The sequence below is a fragment of the Anopheles nili genome, chromosome 2 (assembly GCF_943737925.1).
Source record: "Anopheles nili chromosome 2, idAnoNiliSN_F5_01, whole genome shotgun sequence".
Taxonomy (NCBI): domain Eukaryota; kingdom Metazoa; phylum Arthropoda; class Insecta; order Diptera; family Culicidae; genus Anopheles; species Anopheles nili.
The window spans coordinates 11,535,602-11,549,160 of NC_071291.1; the positions used below are offsets into that span (position 1 = coordinate 11,535,602).

The window sequence follows — 13,559 nt, forward strand, 5'->3', positions numbered from 1 at the left end:
AACGAAGCGCTCGAAGGTCCTGTTGAGGGATAATGCGCGTAACAAGCTTGTTGCTAAGCAATCTGAAACAGGCTGCTATGTTCATTGTTCCAGGCCATCAACGAATGGAGCGAGAATATGGAAGAAATAACATGCATATGCTACGAAAAATGAGCTTTTTTATGATTATATTTGATCTGCTTTCAAGAGGATGAAAAACAGTTTAAAACTTCAATTACTTAGATTTACAAAAACACATCTTCAATTCAATTTCTCAACTTCAATTGCTTAGATTGACAAGAACACAAAAGGAATTGTCAAAACAAAGAAATAAACAAAGTTTGTGGAGTTGTACGTCAACTTCCACGGTTCTCAGAAGCAATAAAACCCCACAGCGAAGTGTTCAGCATAAAATCACTTAATTTATTCATCGATATCTTACAACAGGAATAACATTAGCCTAGGGTCGAGTTCGAGGACGAATCTTCAGGTTTGCAATAGCACTTGAGCATGCGACGCACTATATACACGATTCAATCGATTTCCACATTTTCACACTCATCCTCATCACCTTCACCAGCCGACGACAACACGCTACAATGGCCACTCGCGTCCACATCCATCTGGCTGCGTGGTCTAGCTCCATCCGAGCCCTGTTCCGAAGGAGACCTCGATCGAAAGCCCACAGGACAGCCTTCCGGATCGCTGTCGCTGCGGGTGGAGAAGTTCAGAGGTCCTGCCGAGGTCACTAGTGAGGCGGATCCATGATGCGGATGTACCGTCGTTGGAAGCTTGCAGGGTTGACCAGGAGACGCACCCGAAGATGATGGTGCCATCGGACCACTTGGGACGGTGGCCAACGCTTTCGAGGGATAGAAGTACGAGAATGGCATCGGTGGAATGCCGGGCATGCCATACGCCATCTGAATCTGGTGAAGAAAACCCACCAAAAGGCACGGATTAGTACGACGACTCTACTCCAGACACTTCACTAGCGAATAACCAGGACTCGACCCACCTGATGTCGGTAGACGTTAAGAAGAGCCGGATCTAGCCCGGCCGCGTAATGAGGCTGCCCAGTGGCCAACATCGGTCCGTACGAGCCATCCTCCCGTACCAACACCTGCACAGGGACGCGTTTGGTAGCACTCAGCAGAGCCGCTTCATGCTGCTGGATCTGCTTCCGTTTGGTTTTGTAGCGACGGTTCTGGAACCAGATCTTAACCTGTGTCTCCGTCAGTCGGAGACTTTTTGCCAGCTCGGATCGCTCCGGCCCGGACAGATAACGCTGTTGAGCGAATCGTCGTTCCAGTTCGAACACTTGTGCGTGACTGAATGCCGCCCGAGAGCGCTTTTTGCGTGCGGATGGCATCTCCTCACCTGCCAACAGAGGAGTGCCAGTTGGAACACCTCCACCTGATGTCCCGTGAAGTCCCAGTGCACCCGCGTACGGAGATGGCGAATCGCAATCTGGCGTTAGAGAGAGAGAGAGAGATCGAAGCAATGCCAATTAGCAATGGATGTGTCCTCGATGAGGCACGTGTCCTGATGTGCATTAGGCGGATTGTTAGCAGGTCGTTTCCGGGGTGACTTACCCGAATCGTTGTCTGCCAAACGGCGCATATCGATGGGACTGTCAGGTTGTCGTCGGTGGTGTGAGTCCTTGGGAAGACGATAACACGATCCCACAGCCGTAGGATGCTCACAGCCCACATCTGGCCTTGGAAGGTCCTCGGTATCCTCACGCACTGGTCCATCAACGACGAAACAATCGAGCGAACCTCGACGAAGGACGGATGGCAGTGTGGCGACTCCGGAAGGAGTTGTGGCATTATGATCACGCTGTCGATCGGAGTTGTTGTTGGTGTGGTAGTAACTCAAGGCCAGCTTCCCGGAAGGTGCGTCGTGTACAGGACCTCTCCGATGATGCTGGTGTCGTAGGGCATGCTGGAAATGGCGCTGGTGGTGCTGGTGATAGAACGCGGCATGCATGTCCTCTTCGTTGCCGGAGGACTCACCGGAACTGTGTCGATCTCCTCGACGACTCCTCGTAAGGATATCATTGATCGAGAACGGTGTCGATGCGATCGACTTTGCCGTCGAAGCGGTCACACTCATGTCCTTGTGTCACTTGTGTCACACAAAGTGTCCTTCAAAATTCACACTTCAAAAACTGCACCTCACAAATTACACACCACGGATGGGACCACAAAAAAAGGTGTTACAGAGGAAAAACCCTCCGGAAAAACTCGCGCACACCAACTCAACAAAACTCGTCCAACACCGGCCACGGATGCCACACACGACCGCACTTAACGAGCTGAGCAGCACGAATGAAGCGCACATTTTCCGGACGGCCACCGGCTCATGGAAAACGTTTTTCCCAGTTTTCCCGCAACCACTCGCTGGCGCACTTCGATTGGATAAGAGCCCAGCCGTGATTGGATGGTGACGCACTGGCGTCGTAGTGGTGTCTCGCTCTCGTACACGGTTTGCTTTCTCGCTCGCTCTAACGCCCCGCCGGCGTCGAAAGTGTGCGGTCGGAGAGTGAGAATTTGTTCGCCAGAACGACTTGCACACTTGCGAAGGTGGTCCGTTGTTTGTTTAGTGCGACGGCGCACGCGGGGGTGGAAGACTTGATCCTTGCTTCTACCCTTCTGTTCCGTTTTTCCTGCCACCCGAGGGAAACGGCACTCGTACGATGGAGTTCGTGCGATGGTGCGATTCTGCGCCCCGCGAGACACCGGAGCTTGAAGAAGTCTTCAAGGTGACGCTCGCGCGATGAAGGTGTTCCCAACGGCAATATGGCGTAGCGAATTGTGTGTGTGCCGAATCGTGGGCCTAACGAGCACGTGGCCGGGAGGAGAAGAGTGCGCATTAGTGCGGTGGCGACGATGCTAATGGAATTACTTTCGAGGAAAAGTGTTACTTCCCGCCGCGAGGACTCCAAGGAAACGGCGACACCGTTGTTGTTTTGTTGTTAGCTCATTGTGAGTCAGGCACAAAGCGCGAGTCGCGTACATTTGGCTCGAATGGGGCGGTTGATGGATTTCTACATCAATTTGCTGGCTCATAACGTCATTATTTAAAGTGCCATAAAACGTCACGTGTTAAGGCGCTGTCTGTCGAATACTAAAATTATACGCCAACGACACGTTTCAGCAATAAAAAGACTATCTATATGTCATTTTCATTCGCTTATTTTTATCAAAATGAATAGTTATATTTTCATATATTCATGCTCCTTTCCAAACACCTCTGTGAACACGTGTTATAAGGACTTTGTGGATCAAAAACGATAGAAATCGTTTCGTCGTTCAGTTCCATGTGCAGAACAAGGGCGATAAATAGCAGCCAAGTGTTGGTTTACATTCGATGTTCCACACTTCGAACCAACCGGGAAATCCTGTCCGCTCTTCAAACACAAATCTCAGCCGGAAGAGCAAGCCGTTTAACCACAACCCCGGGGTAGGGCAATACATCACCGAGCGTGGAAAGTGTTCGATGAGTGATCACTTCGCTTAATTGAATATTGACCACGGCGCCACCGCACGGCCGGAAAGCGATATTCGATAATCCCTGTTTAAGATGCTCCTGTTCCCTTGCACCAGCGGCCTTCGTGTGGCCCAGATTCGGTTTCCTTTTAACGACAGCGAGAATGTGAGTGGAACGCTGGAACGAAGCAGCATCCCTACGGTAGCCGAGGGACAGAAAGAGAGAGAGAGAGAGAGAGAGACAGCAAAAGTATCGCATTTCATGGCGCAAAGTGTAGTAAAGCTCAACTCCCTTCCCGAGTTTACGAAAGAGGAGCATTCCAACCCCATACGTTGAATAAACTCCACCGAGCGCCATCCTCGAGAACGTGACTTTCCGAGGCAGTTGCTGGAGATGTGAGCGCACTTCAAAAATAGCTCCCCTAGCAACGGCACTCATGGCCAACTTTATGATATTTACATTGTCATTTGATGACGATTACCTCGCGGGCTTCGGTTGAACCTTCAAAAAAAGGGTCGCAGTAGGCCAACCGAAGAGCTCATCGGCCAGATCCGTGGCGAAGTCGGAACAATCGAACCACTGTTAACCATTGTTGTGACGTGTGAGCGGAAACGTGCCGATTTCCGGATCTAGCATTCCGAGGCTCTAATTACCCGGGCATTTACACGCTGGTGTCCCTTCGGTGATTCCACATTCGCCACACCGGTGCCACGTGGCAGCGAATAATTTCGCTTCAGCCGAACACCCGCAAAAGCCGCAGGCAAAACAAGCATACAAAAGTAACACCTTCCGGGCAGTAATTTCAATTAGTGTCTATTATGGTTGGTGAGCGTGGAAAGCGGACCAAAAAGTGTACGGAAAAAAGGACGAAAGACAAGCACAGGACGCGAGATCGGTGGCGCGAAGAAACAATGCGAAAAAGTTGAGCAACAGCCAACCTGGCCCCAGGGTCCTTGCCGGTCCTTGCAACAAAGTACCGTTCGAGCTGAGTGACCGAGGACAATATGGTGCCGTGATGAGATCATCCCCTGGTTGAGGGTGCCTATCGGCGAGAGGGTTCGGAAGGTAGGGGCTGTGCCACGCGCCTCCGCTAATCTGCCGTTGGCAAAGTGTCCTTTTCGGTCGGTCCTTGCGGTAGCCGGTAAGTGGGAAATTTGTGAGCTCACCAAATCAGGAGTTACGGTGCGTCGATGGGAAAGCAGGACATTCCATTCGGAAAAGCAGGAGCGGCTCATTCGAGTGCACTTTCAGCTCGGCGGTATATCTCGACCTTGAAGCGAAACCGCTCGAGGTGATTTGAATGACAATAGGTTCATTTTGAGGTGCTCCTTTAGGGCGACGCCTGGGAAAGTGCCGCTTTGTTGAACATGTCATGACGTCACATGGAAAAACAAAAAAGGCAAAAAAACTAGTATCCATCGTAGCTTCTCATAGGTGAAGGTCGGATACTCATCAAATCAATGCATGGAATATTCAACTGCTATCTAAGATACGAACAGTTGCTAATTACATAGATGAAAAATAAGGTAAAGGAAAGAAAGGAAGTGAAGGTTTTATTAATTTCATCACACAAGTTTTTAGGGCATTGGTTGTATATAGCTAAAATTATTGACTCACTATTGATCTACTAGTTATGCGTTTTTAGGGCTATTAATTTAACTCTTAAATAATATTCGGCTCAACTCCATTCATAAAGTACAATCGACTTCATTGTTATCTTTACTAGCTATGAAATAATGGGGCAATAAACAAAGTAATGAATGCTGCTGTTAGATAGCTTTTTTATGCTCTCCAACATAACCAACATACATAAAATCTCATCTCTATACCTACAGTAGCGCTGCAGTGTAGGTTTTTAGAACTATTAGGGGTTTGTGTCTCGGTTGGTTAAGGAAGCGCTTCATGATATGAAGCGTTTCTAAAGCGTTCAGGCGTGTCAAAACGTGGGCATGTTTTACTGCTAGGACTAATTAGTTGAAGATCATTGATCATATGATTCTAGTGCCTGTTATTATCATAAAACTGGGTTAAATAGTGGTAAATTTCAATAAATATCATGTGAAAAAAATAAGCAAGCTATTTGAGCGGAAAAACATATCACAGTAATAAAAGAAAACAGTGTACAAGGAAAACCTTTGGAAGGTAAGGTTGGTCTGAATTTATAGGTACAAAATTATTTGAAAGCTTTTCTTACTTAGTATGGATAACATTTCTCTACGTAAAACAGCATTTACCTTCAAAAAGATGACGTATGATCAAAGAACTAGACACTTCTTCCTTCGAAGCACGTGAACGAAACAAAAACGTTATTGAATCGTTTCCCAATCTTTACGACTTTACATTCATGTTGAACTGCGGCATCCCAGCTTCTGTTCAACATCTCTCTCCCTCTGCTGGCAGCCTGAGCGCATCACCCCAACCAAGCTGCTCCGTTCGATGATAACGCAAAATTCAAAACAGACACATCACACGATCACCCACCAAAGACGGATCCCGATCAACCTGCGGGAAAACCCCGACCGAAGACAGAGCTTTCCCACCGGGCAACCGGCTGCAGCCGAACGCGCCTATCTCTGATGGGAAATTAATGGGAGCCACTAGAAAACGCTCGGCAGCAGGGTGCAACTAATACGCGCCACGCCATCGCAACGCATACTGCACCACTCGCACAATTACACGCACCGCACACGCATGGAAAACCACGATTTATGGCATTCGTCCATTTTCCCTACCCTACGTGCTCAGCCGCACGGCCACTTACACCCATGACTTACGGCCACGACAAACAGCGAGCGCTCCGAACCGCAAGGGTTATCCGAGCTAATCGCTTCTTTGACAGAACGTAAAGCAGATGCCCTCGGGCGACCTCGCGCCCGGAAACCCCAACCGTCGTTCGTCGGGATGGTGTTTCGAAACACGGAAACACTGCTCAACGTCACAAGGATGGATCCAACCATCGTGCTCTGGCCGTACGCATGAATGAACGGCATTCGCCAATCGATCACGGGACGGCCGAATCGTGATGGTCGATTATTTACACGCCACACGCACTGCCGGCACTGGCCGGACTCGGGTTTCATCGCTGTCAAATCGACCTGTCACGGCAGCCAAAGCTGACGTCCATCCAGTCGTCCGTTCGAGCCGGAATTCGAGGCTCCTCGCTCGCCGCGGATATCACATTACACGGCGTTGACCCAAGCGAGGATCTTGCAATTGGCCTTATTTCGCGGCGGCAAATGATGGATGCGTGTTTGAATGTTTCGTTCAGGAAGGGGGGGCTTTAAATACGTGCCGTTTTCTTTTCCTTTTTTTTTTGTTGGGTAACATTTATTGCTTTTATTGTCCACAAATGGCTCCCATCGTCGGTGTGAGCGAGTGATGGGTTGGCCAGGTTTTGTACCGTTTGTGCGATGGCGGCTATGTACAGCTCGATCGATCCGCCTGTTCGATCTGTGGGACCTTGCGCCGGTACTACCAGTACGCCACCTTTGGATCGTAGTACGGGTTGGGAGGTGGTGGTGGAGGTGGCGGGGTCGAGTACTGCTCCGAGTACTGGATGCCGTACGACGGGTATGGTGGTGGTGGCGCAGGTGGTGCCGGTGTTGTCCCTGTCGACGACGAGGAAGCTGATGACGTCGATGAGGTAGCCGTTCCAGCGTGATATCCAACCGGTGTATAACTGCCCATAGTGAGTCCAAGCGAAAGGTCATCAAAATCCTTACTGTTTGCGTCGGAAGGACATCGAGGTGTTGCGTTGAGGGTCGCTGTGTCACACTTTGGCACCGACGTAGAGGCACTTTCGAGTTGCACGCGTTTGGACTTGTAGCGACGGTTCTGGAACCAGATCTTCACCTGAGTCGGTGTCAGCTTCAGGATGCTGGCGAGAGTTTCGCGTTCCGGTGCCGACAGATAGCGCTGTTGTCGGAAACGTCGCTCGAGCTCCAACACCTGACCCTGCGAGAAAAGGATGCGTGGTTTGCGCTTCGCACGTAGCTTCCCGTTTTTGCGAAGTTCACACCGGGATGATGTCACGAGTGCAGCGCCGTTGCATTCTTCTGGGAAGGAAACGCGTGAATTACGGACCAATTCAAACACCTGCTGCGTAAGAGTCGATTACTTACTTTGGAGCAGTTCCTCCTCGCTGGCGGTTGTGTGGTGGTTGTTGTTATTCAGCTGACAAAGGCTATCCAACTCTTGGACGTGCTCGGACGTGACGCAGGTCGATCCACTCGTGAACGATTCGTCCTTGTTGGGGGGTTCCTTCACAGGCGTGTGATCCACCAACGTGGGAGTACTGCTGTCTAGAAGTGCTCCCCGAACGTCCTGTATGTGAAAGCCGCACTGTGAAACGGACTGTTCGTGTCCTAGCAGAGTGGGTTTTTCCGCTGAACCACCGGCGTATGTCATCTCGAGATCGGTACCAAGTGCAGGACTGGAGTTGGTGGTGATCGCGGGATGATATCCGTACGAGGACTGACCGTGGGAGTAGTGTGGAGGAGGGACGTGAGACGGGACAGGTCCTGGAGGTGAGTTAAAATCGTACGAAGAAGCACCGTAGCTGAGGTCATGATGGTGATGATGATGTGCCTGAGAGAGGTATCCGTGTGGAAGCATGCCGTAGGGGTCCGACGGATGATATCCAGGCGGGGCATCGTAGCCGGAGTAGGTGGCGTACGAGAAGTGGCCGGAAGCGCTGCAAAAGAAGGAGAAGGAGAAGGAACAAGAGCAGATCTGCCATGAGCAACAACAATTCGATCGGAAAGTAATTTCTGACATTTGAGGATCGTTTTTGAGATTAAACATGAGTATGTAACAAAGCACCAAAAGGATCGTCTGTTTTGAGCTTTTTTGAACATTCTGTACAGTTTTACCAAAAATGTGAAGCTATAAACGCGTTCAAATAGTCCAACGACTAGTAGATATATTTATACGTATATTACAATTGAAACCTATTCAATCGAGGCAAGTTCAAAAGTCAAATTATTACTCTGGTAATTAATTTATTGCAACCCGGCTGTATGCAAGACTTGAAAAAACCTCCTCGAGGTTTTGCAAAAAGGAATGCATCCAAAAACCAACCTTTCCATCTGGCAGTTCAGGTACCCATCGACGACTCCTGCACCCGATTCGACCATATTGAGGATGTCCTTCACCGAGAACGGGGTATTATTGTTCGCTTCACTTCCACCGCCAGCTATTTCCGAGTGCGTGATATCGTAGTATCCTTGCTGGAGCATTTTCCTCGCCCACTCTCTCTCACACACACACACTACTGTCCACTGACTGTCTTGCTCTGTATGGTTTGTTGTATTTTTTTTTTTCAATTTCCACACTTAATTGATTCACTTCTGTGGTGTTCACTGATATGCGGCACGTTACGGTGCGTTTTTCCCCGCTGTCTATCGTATTTTTCAATTCAACTGATCTTCAAGGACATTCACTTTGACACAAAACATCTCACTTCATCCAACCGACACACTGCTGTGAGCGAGTCTCTGCCTTGCAAATGCTTACATCCTTCCAACGGAACCACATGCGACCGACTGTGCTCCGTGTGTCGCCGAAACAAAACCCATCCGGGACACGCATTCCGATACTGTTCGCTTTTCGGCCCCTTTTGCATGGCGGTCTGCTACCACCCAACGCAAGCGAACGAAACAGCGTGAGTGTAAGCGAGACAACAACGCCCTCGATTTGATGGTAGGAAAATGACGACTTTTCCCGCACGACTAGTGATGTCTTTTGTCGCATTCACTCTCGATGTTCTTCTTGTCGATGTGCGAGCGGACGATTTTCCTTTTCACTCGACGCGTGGCGTAGAATTTTCCAACGGGTCGATCACCACCCGCACGATCATCGGTCGAGGATTTCGTGGCTCATGCTTTCTCCCCGACCGGTGCGTGTGAGGAGGATGCGCTCTCGTTGGTCGATCGATTGCCGGTGCTGCCAGCGTCTTGGGGCGTCCTGCGCAGTGGCACACCGTTTGGGGGAGTGAGAAGTTTTCCCACCCATCGAGCGACTCCCATGCAAGATGGCGTCGGTATCCACCAACACGCCGCAAAAAAAAAACGCTCCTTCGTTTACACGACCGGCTCGAGCTCATCGTCCCGAAAAACCCCGACGGACGATGTCCTGACAATGTCCTGTCTCGGGTTCGTCCGCTGCAGGACCCGCTGGGACGACATCTGGAAGCAATGTTCAGTGTCCAATTTGTTTGATTTGTGTTTGACGAAGGCGCTGGCGTCACCGGGACCTCCAAGTCCTTCAGTCTCGGGTCCGCCACCAGTCCACCAGGCCGCAAACCCAGCATTCGTTTCTGTTTTACATAATCGAGCACCCCGGGGATGCGAGGTTGTGCAACGAAATGAATTTACAACCCCCGGAGTGAGACCGGCGGCAGGCACACGAGGAAAAGGATGTAGTCCCGTGTCTAGACGCCGGCGGGAAAAGTTGGTGGAAACGCTGGCCGGACGAAACGGTGCATTTTTGTAATTGTCAATCTGCGTACCGCGGGGCGAATAGACGCAGAAACCAAAACAAGCGTCCTGGCGATGGTTTTTCTTTTTTCACCAGCAGCCTCTAGTTTGACGGAGTGGCGTTTGATAGACCTCGGTCCTTTGCCGGGATACGGTGTAACGTGACACGCTTGTAAGAGCAACAGGCTCTCGTGTCAACGGGGAAATCGAACCGTTAGTGATATGGGCCAATGCCAAACTGAAGCCGTGGCCTGAAACGGCTCCATTGTTGGTGGTGGACCGTGTTATTGTGTCGTTTTTTTTGTTGCTTTGCTTTCCCTTTTTCCTGTGGCAGGTTGTTGTGCGTCGTGACGAAAAGCAGAAGAGTTGGAGCGAGGAAAAGCTCAATGGGAAAACGAAACGGTCCTGTGCCGAACTGTCCTCTTGGATTTTATTGATCCCGTTGCTTCGGAGGGAAACCCCTAAAGGAGCATTGTGAGCTCGTAATATTTTTTTTCTCTCCTTTTAACGACTCACTCATGGATTTGCTCTGCGATCGCGCGCTCTCGAGCTAGACGTTAAAGTTTTATTACCTCCACACCGAGGTTGGATGAAGGATTCGAACAAATTAAACCGTCCTCCGCATAGCACGTTGCCTTTGTCAAGAGAAACAAATCGGTTACAGATGGAATGTTGATATTTTTTTACACTTTCATCGTAAAAAGGAAACAATTCACGTCAGCAAAGCATATGATTTAGACGCGAAGATTTGTAGCTGCGCGGTTACTTTCAAATATGAGGTCTCAAGGACTTCAAGCCAATACGATCTTGTTCGCAAGTACGACGTTAATTCCTGGAAATGGTATTTTACTCTTGATGAACAGTTGTAAATTACCTTACAAACACATTTTTGTGCTACAAGGCGTGTTAGAAAAAAAAATCGAATAGAATATTGCTCTACGAGCAATAAAACATGTGTTCATTAGGCATATTTTAGCAGCAAAAATCAGCAACATCGGCTTATGTCGTATATTCTAAAATTCACAAAAACGTATGTAGGACATGCGCACACGGCTCAGCTGCCAACTGCTACCGAACGATATGCAACATGATGCGCCGTACGAAAGAGTTCTGACCCCGGATAATGGCACCGCCGCTTGTTTGTAGCGCTTTGATGCGCTCACAAAATGTTCCCATCGGTCTGCGCTCAGGCCCGGTGCGGCCTCAAATGCATTCCTAAGACATCAAAGCGCACCCCGAGAAGGAAACCGGGGCCGGCTTTGGCCGCCGAACGCCCGGGACGCCCGGGAGTTCAGCTGGACGCGTAGCCAAATGCGCTGACAAATTGCAACTTCCAGCAGCCCCGAGTGCATTAACGTTACATAATTTATGCTGCTTCCACTACTGTCACAGAGCCACTTGAAACGGCGCAGATGAGCGGCTGGGAATTGAAGAGAACAAAGCCCGTCGGGTTCCGTCTGCGTGCCGAGGTCGAGTTTGGTCTGCTAAACCGCCGTCTGGAAGGTGCAGGTTGTGTACGGTCGCATAGTCTTCCGTGGCGCCAGCATACGATGAACCAGGGCTTGGAATCACAAACCCGTAGGCAACTGGGAAGCCTCAACCTAACCGGAGATCGTCGCCGACGGCTTGGGCCAGATGATGATCAATCAATAATGGCCATCGAACGCCGGAAGGTGGCGTTCGGATCGCACATCCGGCGTCGATCAAAACCAGATCCAAGCGCCACTTGAGCGGATCGCTGGATGGCGCATACGTTGTTTTCGGAAGCAAAATCCATGAGTCAGAGTCGGAAAACGATTCGCCAACGATGCCACACGCGATCGCACGAGCTGGAGCGCGGTCAGATTTGAGCCATTTCCCAATTTTAGCCTCGACCCAACACCACCCCAAGCGAAATCCATCATACGGCCCCGTCTCGGACCCCACCAGTGGTGGGAAAGATTAATGACGATCAATAAACGGCTACCGCGCTCCCATTTAACGCCTCGCCATTTTCCTCCAAACAAACATACTCCGGGACGGGCCCTGGTGAAGTGTTGGCCCAGCAACACAGCCGATCGGTGCGGGGTCGTGTTGCGATAACGGGGATATTTATGTCGCTGCCAGATGCCACCAGTCGCTGCCATTGCGCTGCCATGGAGCGCGGTTTTAGTTAAATCCGGAGCTGGCTTAATTGAATTTTAATTTGTGTCATAAAACTGATAACCCTTTCCGAGTGATCCAGCCGTTGGCAATTGCACGGGATGGCAGGCGATCTGTGGGTCGGGTCCCTTTGATTCCGCGGACGAATCGGTTGTTTCGCCAATGGCACTACGTCATCGTGTTAGTTGACCGTTCGCGATCCGTGATCAACATTTTTAGCTCGAATGACGAAAATTTGGTCACTGGCTGGAGCTGCGATAAATGAGCTTGACTCTCTCCCTAATATGGTGTTTTATTTTTTCCGAGGTTTTAGTGCTCGTCGTTGCTGGTGATTGAAACTTCAGGAAACCTGAAACAGTGACAAAATATAAAATAAACCAAACTAATGAACGCATGCTGCAAATTGTATACTAGAATGTATGTATAAATGTAGAATGTGTGAATGTACCGCATTCTATTTTTCTTGTGATTTTGATATAGTATATCAATGGCTTTATCAAAATCAATAATTAATTTCAACGACATTGCTGTTGTAAAAAATCATCTGACATGTTACAACTTATTTTGAGTTAACTATTCACTTTCACGGTTACAAATAAATTGCAAGAAAAACATAATTTTTATTAAATTCTGTGGAAAAAAAATTCAGTTTTTTTTCTAATGCAACCTGAAACTTCAGGTTTGGATGAATCAAATCATGACAGAATCCCAAAAGGTTTCAATACACGTGGTCCCGGCAACGATCTTTGGCTTGGCTTAATGATGGAGGCTCATGGTGCTCGACACTTCCTTAAACTCAGGGCTTCTAGTCAATGCTCAATATGCCACATATAGGATCCTCTAACGTACACAACTAATTGCAATATAAAATATGTTGTCTCATCTCTACATGAAGTTTTCCATCATTTTCCTCTATACCAGTTTTATGTTCATTTTCTAACGGTATTTGAAGTGGTATAATACTGGTTGTGGTCCATGCTAAATGTGATGGTGGCTTGTGTCTGAGATATCATTTCCCGAAAAGGATCGTTTTATGGCATTGTGTGAGAAAGAATTCACTAAAGGAAAAATGAAGAACATATAATTTAAAAATCAAAGCTTAAGTATGTTTTTAACGAAATAAATAAGAAGTCATTTACATTTCCATATTATTATGGATACAAGATTAGTTTTGAAATTTTATGGAGTGTTGTTAATATCGTTATTGTAAATGTAAAAATTCCAATTCGCAATGCAACACGTTGAAAATTATGTTTCCGTAAACAAATTTAGTGATAATTACACTTCAGAGTTAGATAAGATAAAATACAGTCACACATTGAAATATTTCAGCGTTGCTTGGAAACTCGTAGTTGTATGCAAGAAAATCGAGTCTTGCACAGAAGATGCGTAATGAATTGTAAAGCAAATTTCTGGAAAATGGTTTTTCCAAACTACAAATGTGTTTGAAACACAATAATAAAAAAT

At 48.4% G+C, this 13,559-nt stretch overlaps 2 protein-coding genes across 2 annotated transcripts; both read right to left on the minus strand.

Moving 5' to 3' along the window:
* Nucleotides 1-475: 475 nt before the first annotated feature.
* Nucleotides 476-2,097, minus strand: LOC128731602 (homeobox protein bagpipe). The gene is made up of 3 exons (XM_053824733.1): nucleotides 1,575-2,097; nucleotides 998-1,449; nucleotides 476-908 (listed from the first exon to the last, which is right to left on the minus strand). Exons 1-3 carry the CDS (start codon nucleotides 2,095-2,097, stop codon nucleotides 513-515), a joined length of 1,371 nt encoding a protein of 456 aa, XP_053680708.1. The 3' UTR covers nucleotides 476-512.
* A 4,727-nt stretch (nucleotides 2,098-6,824) lies between these two features.
* LOC128720635 (homeobox protein Nkx-2.2a) lies at nucleotides 6,825-8,711 on the minus strand. Its single transcript, XM_053814314.1, has 3 exons — nucleotides 8,554-8,711; nucleotides 7,596-8,167; nucleotides 6,825-7,529 (listed from the first exon to the last, which is right to left on the minus strand). Exons 1-3 carry the CDS (start codon nucleotides 8,709-8,711, stop codon nucleotides 6,946-6,948), a joined length of 1,314 nt encoding a protein of 437 aa, XP_053670289.1. The 3' UTR covers nucleotides 6,825-6,945.
* Between the last annotated feature and the right edge of the window lie 4,848 nt (nucleotides 8,712-13,559).

What these genes read in the sequence shown, in the direction of transcription:
- LOC128731602 (XM_053824733.1), bottom strand. Translation starts at nt 2,097, where the DNA reads ATGAGTGTGACCGCTTCGACGGCAAAGTCGATCGCATCGACACCGTTC. An exon ending in TTTGGCAGACAACGATTCGG is followed by an intron (nt 1,450 to 1,574) that starts GTAAGTCACCCC and finishes CTCTAACGCCAG; the next exon opens with ATTGCGATTCGCCATCTCCG. An exon ending in TTAACGTCTACCGACATCAG is followed by an intron (nt 909 to 997) that starts GTGGGTCGAGTC and finishes TTTCTTCACCAG; the next exon opens with ATTCAGATGGCGTATGGCAT.
- LOC128720635 (XM_053814314.1), bottom strand. Translation starts at nt 8,711, where the DNA reads ATGCTCCAGCAAGGATACTACGATATCACGCACTCGGAAATAGCTGGC. An exon ending in CTGAACTGCCAGATGGAAAG is followed by an intron (nt 8,168 to 8,553) that starts GTTGGTTTTTGG and finishes CTTCTTTTGCAG; the next exon opens with CGCTTCCGGCCACTTCTCGT. An exon ending in CGAGGAGGAACTGCTCCAAA is followed by an intron (nt 7,530 to 7,595) that starts GTAAGTAATCGA and finishes TTTCCTTCCCAG; the next exon opens with AAGAATGCAACGGCGCTGCA.